This window comes from Argopecten irradians, chromosome 13 (assembly GCF_041381155.1).
Source record: "Argopecten irradians isolate NY chromosome 13, Ai_NY, whole genome shotgun sequence".
Classification (NCBI taxonomy): Eukaryota; Metazoa; Mollusca; class Bivalvia; order Pectinida; family Pectinidae; genus Argopecten; species Argopecten irradians.
The window spans coordinates 31,827,278-31,839,521 of NC_091146.1; the positions used below are offsets into that span (position 1 = coordinate 31,827,278).

Genomic DNA, 12,244 nt, shown 5'->3' on the forward strand with positions numbered 1-12,244 from the left:
TTGTTTGTTTAAGGTGTGAGGTCAGATGAAACTCCGACCACAACCTGTCCTGACCTATGCCCCTACAGGGGTCGCTTAAATTTGTCACGTGGTACAAACAAAGATGTCACACCAAACTGTTTTATATAGAATGACATGTTAGAACAGGAATGTACAAAGTGTACGCTGCGCCCTTGGGGGAGCCAGATTACAATTAGAACTGGTATTTATCTAACGCATTAAGCGATATTTCTCCGCCTGTTGTGTGATGTGCTCATCCCCCTAACTATTAATTTAAGCGTTTTACGATAACAATACATTCCATGAGGAATAGCATTAAGAAAACCAAGCGGACAAGTACTATCATATACGTAATACATTCTCTTGTGCTCTTAAACAAGAATAACACATTCTTTTATGAATTACAATCGCTTTAGACATATTTTCTATATTTTAGGGGATTTTAAAAACTGTTCATTTAAAACGGGATTTCGTTAAAACTATTATTTTAAAACTGGTCATTGTTTCGTTTCTTGTCAGGCTGGTTTTATCAAATCCGCTCACTGATAAATGAAAGCATTTTTATGACATGAGTAAAAACTTCATTTCGATGGGTGCTTTCAAATTCTAGTCGTTTTGAGAACTACATATGTATATGCTCCATCGCTGTCAGAGCCTAAACAACAGCCATCGTTTGAACAATATTTGATGTATTTAGATTTTATTCCACTCTCAGACATACAAGGATGTAACATGAGGTCACTATTCATAATATAGACATGCATGAATAAAGGGCACATAGCGTATCAGTGCATTACAATATGTATTAGTGATGAACATGCTCAATCAATAGTTATTTCAATTATGATTGTGTTTATATGTGTCTTATTAATACAAAGACATGTAAAATAAATTATTCTGCCTTTGGTGCATGCGCAATAAGTACTTAATTCCTATATCGCATAGTGCATGGATTTTCTTCGGGCGCAATGAATCATTTTTAATATCTTTTATTTTGAATTAAAATAAGAAGCTCAAACTTTTCAATGGTGGTAATGGTATCAAGAAAGTAACTTTTGTAACTGAAGGAAAATGCTAATTCGTCTACTCCTGTTTGTGATAGAGAAAAATACCGTTAGTCAGCGGTGGAGCGTATTTAAAAATGAAATTATCTTTCATTTAGGCATCTTTCATGATTTCTGACAGTACTTCAATTCTGTTTCAATGCCAGGTTTAAATTGCACGTTGAGAGTGCAAGAGTTTCAACCAATAGCATGCGACGTTGTAAACGGCGACGTCGTTTCTGCGTTCTGATATGACAACATAGCTATGTAGGCCAATGAATTGCACGTAGCATGCAAAGTCGGGTATTCATAATGTAGCTTTTGTAAATCTATAAGAAGTTGCTTCATCGGCCCAGAAGCAAATCGCTCTGTCGCTAATTTTCCCTCTGTTAAATGACCCTGACTGGTAATAGACGTAAAACCTAGACAAACGTCCAACAAATGAGACTGAGGATAGAATTAATGATAGTAATTTGATTGAAATAAAAAGAATAACTCATAAAGTATTGCGTTCGAACGAAAAAGCATTGCGCTCATGTGCAAAAGTGTTGCGTTCATACGCAATATTTAATTTGTTTAATTTTTCATGTGCTTCCCCAGCTATTATATGAAAGCCTCATGATAAATTGGGAAAAACAGGCTTTCACTAGTGTAGATTTAGTTAGTGTACATGTAAATTAAGTCGGGGTGGGGGGGGGAGGGGGAGTTAATTTAACAACATAGTAAAATGTTCGTGTTTGTCATTAAAAGATCGGCGTGTGTCACTCGCTCCTATCTCTGTAACATTGTCCTCTCGTGTTAGGGATTTTATAACATAACATATTTTTTTTTGCTGGTTCAGATTTACCGATTTGCTACATATTTAGGTCATAACCATTCACGATATATTTCGACTTTTAGATATTGGCTTATAACATATACAATTTGCATACATTGTACATATATATCATTAATATATGTTTTCACAGTGAATATCTTATTTGGCTTCACAAGTTGTACTAACTTGTGCCTCATCCCATTGTTATTGTACAGAAAATAAAATATATTTAAAATCAAAGGATTCGTATTTACCGTTGTAAGAATTCGATATGAAAGTGGCTTCAGATTTACAAAAAGATGTTATATATCATAACATGTATAACTTATGCCAAATTCTTTTCGATTTTAAACTGTTTAAACTTTAAAATCAAATATGCATTTCGGAAAATGTAACCAAGGTTTCTCAGAATACATATTTATCAACTTAGTTTCATTTTGATACATACGGAAAACGAAACCTTCACAGCTCCCCCATCCCTCAAACACCTTATATTCCACCCTCCCGTATACCTTATATCTACAAGATCTGTGTATTCCGCTTTCACAACAAGTCTACCCACTTAAACACCATACTAGTCGCCCACTGTTTGCAAATTAAATTCCAGCACAGAAATATTTTCCAAATTAAACAAAACTCTTGAGTGTTTGCGTGTGGAGGCGTGGCCTAATTTGATTGACGGGGTGAAAATGCGGTGCGATGCCTTACCTGTGGGGAAAACCCCTACGAGTGGGTTTACCTGTACAGCAAACAGAATTCAATACCTACAGACCATATAATAGAAATAGGTTAGCTGTTGTAACGGTACCCAGGTGAGTTCCGTTACCTGGTCACGGATGAGTACTCACTCGATGTAGGTAAACTTGCTTGGCTGTATTACGATCAGACTGGCGCGGTAGCCTCATACGATCGGATCTAGTGTTAAACTGTGAGTTACGTGAAAAACGATGGACTACCTGGGATTATGTACCTGTAATTAGCGAAGAACGAGACCGGACATGTCATCATATACCAGGTATTTTAGCTTATTTCATTTTAATATATATATGTACTATGATATTCATTGATTTTGTGAGTTATTTTAAGCCTGGAATATTTTTATTTGTTTGTAGTAGAATTATACATTATGTATTTGTTATGATTATATCACCAAATTTCATATGCTCTTATTTCGTGATCAAATGAAAATAATTGGGTCCTGAAATCAGGAACTTATCAAAAATACGAAATCCATTGATAACACAAAATTTATCAACTTATGCATAATTAATCAAGGATGGATAATCACATCAAAGGTTTATTTGCATAATGGTTATAAATATTAATGAAGATATCAAATTAGGCATTAAATTGGATAATTACGACAGTGTATACAACCAAAAACTATGTCTTTAATGATAATTATGGTAATTATAAATATCATTAAGTACATTGTATATTGTACCGTATATAATCTGTATATATCCAGCTTCACACCAGCGGTGCGGGGGGCTGCACGGTATCATTGACGCCATGCTTCAGTGAGATGGCCCTATAATGTAGATTAGAGTTCCGCTATCACAAGAAGACACCAAGAATAATACTACAGTAACGGCACTCTTCAAACTCCCAGTGGCTGCTCCCACAAAAATTTCAATACCTACTCATAAAATTCTAAAAATAAGAAAAATAAAAATAAAAGGCACTAATGAACATTTCAATTAATGACAATTGCATCACTTTGAAGCGTGTTATAATACGGGTATCCGTGCAACTGCCGAGTCCGCAGATCATTCTTTATGTTTTAAAGCCAAATATACATGTAGGACTGTGGTAAAATTATTTGAAATGTCAAGTATTCAGTAACTATCCCTTAGAACTTTTGGTCTTAGTTTTTAAGACTCAAATAGGATGCAGTTATATGTATAATGGCCGTTACATTTGAGAAGGGTTTTTTTTTTTCGTGAGCACAGAATTTATTCCGTCAATATTATAACAAATTCTTGCCCGGTCTACTGTACTTTTCGGTAAACATAGACGCGTCTCAATCTGTTCCACTAAAAGGACAGCCAATAAAAAACAAACAAACAAACAAAATCAAAATTTATATGCCGTTAACGTACAGGTGCGATACAAACTGTCTACAAGTGACATTATGTTTCTTTTCTAAATCATAGTAAATAATAGCGAGTGGTCTTAATATGCTGCCAGAGCAACTGGCGTGAAATTGCTTGTCGTAGTTAGCGTATTTGACAAGTGTCAGCTATGTAAATCGGTACGCTGTGCACTGAAACATTGCACCCTGCATTACGCCACAATTTACATTATAAATGGTTTATAGCTATTTGGGTAGCGGTACGATAAGAAATGATGTATATTTATAGGCTCAGGTAGGTCGGCTCAGCTACGCGTTGTTGTATAACTGTAAAGTTATTTTTACCTGTACAGGTGTTTAATCTGACTGTTATCCTTATGTGGGTAAAATTGGAGTCTCGGAAAACATGTACATGCATGTAATCTATAAATATCTAATATAAAATAGGGTGGAATACCAGTCGCCTGCTGTGAAATTAATTACATGTATATGCATTACTCTTTCTAATGTACAATTCTACAGCAATTTTAACCTAAGAAAATCTGTAACTTTTGCTTTCTTTAAAAGAACCCAAAACGGAATAAGAAACACATATGTGGAACGATTTTATTTATTACAACGTAGCAAGTATAATTTTAGTAAACAAGATAGAAACGCTTCACGTATATTATTGCAAGCAACTAATATGATAAGCATTAAGTCATTCCTATTGGGAAAATTTTGGTTATTCAAAAATTTTAATTTCAATTATAGTTTAAGGCATCGCTGTGATGTCGTTTATAATATCGATTTTAAATTACTAATTAAGTACAATATCAATAGTTTCTAGTGAGATATCTCCATCCTACAACAATTTCTATGCATTAACTTAATCAATGAAATCGTACAGAACTTTGACAAAAACTCAGGTTCAAATAACAAACAAACAAAAAAAAAACGCTTTATGAAAAAAATAGTTCAAATACACAAATATTCTATGAGAGAAATCAGCAGAAACGCCGGTGTTGCGAAACAATGCTAAGCACTTGGGTTTTAAAATAGGTATTGTTCTTTCGTCAAACTCGTTAAATTTCTTAAGATTTGCATTTAAACGCTATTGTCGCCGTGTGCAGATCTCCTTACGGTATAAACCATGGGAACTGTTCCAGGGGCAGTGTTCTCATCAGCTGATGATATCGTAAACAAAAACACAATCCCAAGCTTCAGTAACGACATTTACAACCCAGGACACCTCAACTGGCTTAAAACAATGGCCAACAAATGTTGCATGACGGGAGAAACAAAGTGTGTATCCGAAAATTTAGATTTGTTTTGATATCTACTGCATCCAGTGAATGGGTTTACATTTAATTGATACAGTCCATTGTCGCCAAGGTCTGGAATGACACGAATTTTGATTGGAATAATGACGATGGGATATATCAAATGAACCAATCATTGTGTTCGTCTTATCGTGAGGTCATCACCCTATAGCATTACTTGGGATACCCGACATGCGTGATTAGTCGCCAATTAGAATACTAAATACATTCCTTTCCTCAATGCTCTTTAAAATATCTACCCCTGAATACATATTGGACTCCTCGTAATCTAAAACTGGAACAGTTCATTGTGAAATTACAAGGGTGAGTAAGATTCATCCCATAAATTTATCTGTGTAAGGATAACGCTTGTCGCCCGTCAATGTCATCACACGCTCCTATGACCCAGTCTTATTCTTAACTAATTAAACATTCAAATGAAACTGATTTAAGTTTGAAATCAGCGGCTTATTTACATTCCGGGGGACAAGTTTAAAGTACAGAAGCCAATTCATAAATTCAAAGCGACAAATTATGTAAATTATTTCGGAGGTGTCAAAAGATTTTTAAAGGTAAAAAATGTCTTTTTGAAAAGTTTGTGTTTGAGTGCATATCTGCTATCTTGTCATTAAAGGGTAAGAAATCCGAAACAAGTCCTTCGCCTGTCATCCTTACAAAGTTGTTGACACGTGCGTCATGTGAACTCGCAGAACTTTCTTGGTCATTTCACACTGCAGCTTTTATGATAAACTAGAAATAGTATTGTCGAAAGACAAACAATACAATAAATCAAAAGTAACATACATTTCAACAAATGCCGAATTTTATTCTGTTTATAAACCATATCAATATACTATTCTTTTAAACTTCTCCGGGTTGAACATTCATTGCCAATGGCTTTATTTCGTAAGACCTTTCTGTGTTCATCGACGCTTCTTCAAAACATTTACTTCATTCAGATTTCGCTACCTCGCGGTTTAAATCTTTGATGGTCTCTGATCATATATCCAGGATATGAGATTATCTCGAGTAAATCCTACGGACAGATTAACCCGACGCTTCGCTTGAGATTAATATCTATTGTAGAAAAGTAGGACCCATCTTTCTTTGATAGATGTATTGGATTATAAGAGGCCGCTTATGATCTGCAAAATTCAGCGAGGAAGGGCCCATTATGCCCTCTTCATAATCTATGCAGTTCATAAGTCATATCGCTGTAAACATCTTATGCATATTGGCTTACTCTGAAATCAACACCGGCCGCTTAAGATATAGACGATTACAAAAGTATCGCCGCTTATGTAGAGAACAATTAATCGAAGAGTACCGTTATATTTAAATGAAGACTAAAATAAGTTGTAGCTGTAGGGTATAATAGAAGGTGCTATATAAGGAATCGAATTTGACTTTAGTTCAATACTGTTATTGAACGGCGACGAAACCGGGCTGATTATGTCAATAGCCAGGTAAACAATTCGACTTGTTAATGTCTTTTATATTAGGTGTCAAACAACAATTAATTTCTTTCAGAAAATTACACTCGGTTATCATACATACTTACGTCAGTCGAAATAGTCTCGTTCTGAGATGAAAACATTTCAGTGAGTCTTGTTCTAAGGGAAAGTTTTCAATGACTAATTGACGTTCTGTTCTGCTTGATTCAGTCTTATTCATAAGTAAATCTGTTTTAATCGTGAATGGCAATGCCTCGTCATGTGATAAGATAGTGTTTTAGTGGGATGTCCTTAGCCTCGTTCTGACATATATTTTCTTCTCTTGCAGATTTTGCAGCATGACTGATTAGAGAATATTCATCATGGAATTAAAAGAACGCAGCGCATCTCTTGAATCCATCCCAAAAGACTTACTACAGAAACTTAAACAATTCCGATCAACTAATCAAGAGTGTCGACGATCACGCGAAGACAGCGAGGTTGAGACCTGCCTGAAAGAGACAGAATCCATTCCTCCTTCTCCGCGATCAACGCTTTCTGATGACGTTTTCTTCAGATTCCCAAAACGTGGTATAGACGTTGAAGGATCCGAGGAGAAATCCCATAATACTTCATTCAGTGACTCTCGTGTCCCCTCCCCAGGGTCCGACAAAAACAATTTCTCTATTTACGGGGAGAATTCTGATTGGATGTTAGCGGAAAGGACTAAACCAAGATCACCTCCCGTGTCTCCAAACAGTGCTGTACACTACCTCGGTAGTGGGTTTACACCTATCGCAGAACAGAGTAAGGTAAGAGTATAGGTTTTATGGACTTATGATTTTCTATAGGGTTCAATAAACCTCTGGTTAAATTTTGCGTTACATTGTTTATGCTCATGGAATTATATCACAGAGTATTTAGGTGCGATGTATTTGTCGGTGACTGTAAGACCTTTCGTATTTTGCTTATATTTATGAATGTTTGGTTTTCTTTAAAAATAAAACAAAAACAAGAAGTGTAATATATAAGTGTATTCTCAATGAAATTGATTTTTGATAAGAAAAAATTCATCATGTATCATGCGACAAGAATTTTATCATGATCAACCTTATTTCAAATGTAAGAACCCAAATAACTTCAAACATTGGGGCTCTCCCGTCGGCCATAATTAGCTCAATAACGTCGATATATGGTTGCTTAAACAATGTTTACACCATATGAACTTTGTTTGTTTAAATGCATCACGAGCCAATAATGTATTGGTCATTGATCGCACGCGGTGAGCACGTGTAAATATTGTGAATTGATTAGTTTGCCTAACGGCGTTTGTCTATTGTAGTCTGGTGTTGTCTCTAACATAGGACATATTTTAACAGTATCACAACTATACACCCAATGTCCTCGGACGTATTTTACCACAAACAATAAGTTCTATTTGTCCTTTTTTCTCAGGTGATGCATGAAAGGACACCGGTTAAGTCGATACACTGCCATCCTTCATTTTCTCAAAACATCGATCCGGCGATGAAAGGATCTCCGATGAAATCGTCTCCGGTTCCGATCATGAATCCGGAATATGGCCTTCAGGGTTGTATGGATCGAACTCCTATAAAGGTTCACCAAGAACGTCCAAGTCCTCGAAGGTCTCCAATGATGCATGCTATGATGGAAAGGTCTTATGCCCGGGGAAATCGGTCTCCATCACCGTATATACGGGAGCACGTGGATCCCAGGGGGTCGGGACTGTCCCCGGAGTACCACAGGGCGATGCTAATAGAGGAACTTTCAATGCGAGGAGCGAGAAAGCAGCTTTCGTTTGACGCTGCAAGTCGTCCCTATATGGAAGCTGAAGGTACGTGTCTTGATAGACTAATTGGATAATTAAAATAAAGGCCTTTCTTGCCTGATATAGATTCAATATGTATGGAATTGAAGAAGTAAACACTTTGCATTAGGTGAGAGAGGGAAGTTTCTTTTTAGTTTCTTTACTCTGACAATAGCAAGTTATTTTGTTTTGTAACGACAAAAAGGAATTCAAATTAAGTAACATCCGCCATTTAATTTTTAGTTTATGGTGACGTCATGTACCCGACCAGGAGGAACAGATATAGAGCAAACTCTGATGGTGACGTCACAGAGATGGGAGAGCGTCATGGTGATGATGAGGATTCCCGCTTAATCAAAAAATTCCTGTCCCACCTTAACCAGCGTAAGAGGAAAGCGTCTGACAGATTTGAATGTGATTATGAGGACGATGCAGTTATTCTCGCCAAAAGAAGAAGAAAAGGTACGATTTGCCTTCATGTTTAAGAAGAAAGCAACATATATCTTATGTGTTATTTCTTATGTGAAAAGAATAAACAAAGAAGCAAACAAAAACAATATTTTTGAAAAGCTTATTCAAATTTGATAACAATTTCGTATAATTTTAGTGCAGAATATAACGTGTATCCTTAATTAAATATTATTTACTTTTTCAGAATTAGAGAAACAAATGAACCTGAACTACTTAAAGCAACTGGAAGCTGATGTAAACATACTTAATAACAAACTCTGTAAACCGGAACCGGAAATACGTCCCGACAACTGTTCATGCGCTGTGATGGAAAAACAATTCTTGAACATGGCTGAAAATGCATACAAGAACATTCGCCGTCAAGATATGAGCGCAGAGGGCTTTGCGCAATTCCGGAAGGAGCTTGGCGATACCAATGACATTTTGAAAGAATCTTTACAAGTGCTGCAACATATGAAGGAATTTTGCGAACATCGACAGTTACTTCGTAATTGATGACAGAAATATAAAAAAAAATAATATGATTGTTGAAATCCGTCTCTTCGTAATTCAGTGTGTGATAGCCACGTGAACAGAAATCAATATTTGCGTCATTGGTTTACGCGAAAACATCGCAAAAAGTGATGACGTAACAATTGATAACTGTTACCAGGGGCAAACAACTCTGTTTTATGAAATGAACTTATTAGTCCTCAGGAACTCAGAGACAATTTTATCCGGTCAAAAGGAGATGATTTATGACTATTAATTTATTTAAATATCTATTATATTTATTTATGATAAGAAAAAGTCTTTTCTGGAACGTTGCGAGAATTGATGAATAGCATAATAACATGATTCGTATCCATGAACATAAACACAGCTTTGTCATAGTTTTGCATTCCGTAGTCCGAGGAATTAAACAATTCGCCTTCAGAAAACTCGCCTATTCTATCATATAGCATCAAAGGGCGTTCAAATGTCATTATTTCAAAACCTATGGAATTATAAAGATTTTTATTATCTATTTCGAAGTCAACTAAAATACTCTTCGAGATTTCACGATAACATACTTTAACTTCGACTTCACTCTTTTTCATATCATTGATTCAGAAAGCAAAACTTCAGTTTTGTAACAAACATTCTAGATAATTCTCGCAACGTTTCAAGCTTTTTCGAAAATAAGTTTTCAATTATTGATTGATGCAGACAGCCGTCCAACCTATCTGTTCAAACAAATGTGTTCAATGAACAAGGAGTCTTCATCTCATCAAAGTGTTCAAGGCGCCACAGTCGTGGCATATGTGTTTTCTTTTTCAAAAAGTGTTTTTAAAAATGTTTTGCTGTTTTAATGGTTTATTTGTTAACGAACAAATATCCTGCATGTGTTGATACCAGTGTTCAATTTTTGAACATTAATTTTGTGTTCAACGTTTGATAATTGATAATATTTGTTTTTAATTAACAACATTTACTTTGCGTTCAAGTTTGATAAAATATATTGTTGTTCTTTTTTCGAACAATTGTGTTCAATTTTGATAAAAGTGTTCAGCATTGAATTATAGTGTTAAGGTGGAAAGATAATTGTGTATGTCAAATGATGTCGTGACGTGTTATTTTAGTGTGTTTGAAACCGTAGTTTATCACCTAATATATAGCTTTTGAAGTTGATTCTGTGATATGACTTTAGAGCAAGACCGATATACACGTTAAGTCAATTTTTGTCAATGTTTTGGAAATTCAAAACATAAATATGAATGCAAATCCTTCTTTGGTACCATTTTAAAACATTAAATATTTGTATATGATAAGAACTATTTTTTTAAATATTGAAAGCAGATATTGAAAAAGTTATAAGAAAATTCTATGAAAACTATGAAAACAACAACAAACTTTGGAAAACGTAAATGGTAAGTGAAACGGAATAGCACATATTATGCGTTCCGAATTACCGTTTTTGTCGAAAAAATTTAAATGGATAACCAAAACAGTGATTTTTGTGCTTCGGTCAGTAGATGGATAGACTAGTTTATATCGAAAATTATAGATTTTCTAAACCGTGTGATCTATTTATAGAAATTTACCTCCTATTTATGTACTGTGTAGTGGTCACGTGGTCACCATAGACCGGTGGTTGAATGTGGGCGTTAGACGTTCATCTTATAACATAACTTATTGACAAACTATAATTTTAATTCTTAATTGCTACATTTCCTTTTTCAAATCTTCGCAAAAAATCCCTTTTTTTATTTCTCTTTTTTTCGTCATAACATTTGCTAAAAACATTGTTTTAAAATTCTTGAACTTCCTCGTTCTAACGATTTTTTTTCTTCTTTATTTTTCTTTTTTTTATCTCCTTCCGGCCATATTTCTTCATTACATTATATAATAGGTGGATAGGAGATCTCACAGGCCTTCTTCAATGGCGTCCTATGTATCCTATTCTGAAACAAAAACTCACTATGAAAAGATTGAAACCTTTACATCCGTGCGAAGTATCCCTTTAAATAAGCGACGAAAGTTTGCTTTTCTGACTGTTTCCTTTCTATCTATACGTTTTAAGTATTCTATTCCACTCACACAACTGTCTCACATCTTATTCTAATTTATTTTGAATTATTTATTCTCTGCATCCCACATCGGGTCGCGGAGCCCTTTATTTATTCCCTCCAAATATAATTTATTTTATCTTTTGTATTTTGTGCTCTTCGCTAAAACGTATAGTTCATCCCCAAAACTCGGTCAGAATCTTCGGAATTTCCCTAAACCGGAAATAATTTTCCGGCAATTGCCGAAAATTTACGATCTTGTGTGTGGACGAACTGTCGTTTGATTGGATGTGACCTAGCGCTGTCTGGTCCAATAGGATATAAGAGCGGGAAATACAAATATCATATTATTATAAATTAGACGTAGTTGTATTTATTTGAGAACATATTTGATTTTATATGTGCATCTTCCCTTATCTGTCCGTCCACAGAGGAATATGATGACTTTGTATTAGTGAGTATTATACATTGTATTGATATCTACATACATGCAAACATACAATACATTCCACCACTGTTTTTCATAATAAAAAAAAAAGAAATGAATTTTGTGTCTTTAGATTTTTATTGAAGCTGACAGACTTGAGAAATATACCGTGAACCAATTTATTTTCTGTGCGATTGATTTTCCCGGATTTCGCGGGTAATGAGAAATCACGAGAATGAATCTTCTCGAAACTAACTATTATACAGGTAAAGAGGAAATTCTGAAAACGTCTTAAGATATAAAAATGCAAAAAATAGTCGCC

General features: G+C 34.9%; 1 protein-coding gene across 1 annotated transcript; it reads left to right on the forward strand.

Moving 5' to 3' along the window:
- Positions 1–2,681: 2,681 nt before the first annotated feature.
- Positions 2,682–12,035, forward strand: LOC138305478 (uncharacterized). The gene is made up of 5 exons (XM_069245714.1): positions 2,682–2,875; positions 7,018–7,480; positions 8,124–8,523; positions 8,740–8,958; positions 9,152–12,035. The coding sequence occupies exons 2-5, from the start codon at positions 7,052–7,054 to the stop codon at positions 9,460–9,462; spliced, it is 1,359 nt and encodes a 452-aa protein (XP_069101815.1). The 5' UTR covers positions 2,682–2,875; positions 7,018–7,051; the 3' UTR covers positions 9,463–12,035.
- Positions 12,036–12,244: the final 209 nt, after the last annotated feature.

What these genes read in the sequence shown, in the direction of transcription:
- LOC138305478 (XM_069245714.1), top strand. Translation starts at nt 7,052, where the DNA reads ATGGAATTAAAAGAACGCAGCGCATCTCTTGAATCCATCCCAAAAGAC. An exon ending in CTATCGCAGAACAGAGTAAG is followed by an intron (nt 7,481 to 8,123) that starts GTAAGAGTATAG and finishes CTTTTTTCTCAG; the next exon opens with GTGATGCATGAAAGGACACC. An exon ending in TCCCTATATGGAAGCTGAAG is followed by an intron (nt 8,524 to 8,739) that starts GTACGTGTCTTG and finishes TTTAATTTTTAG; the next exon opens with TTTATGGTGACGTCATGTAC.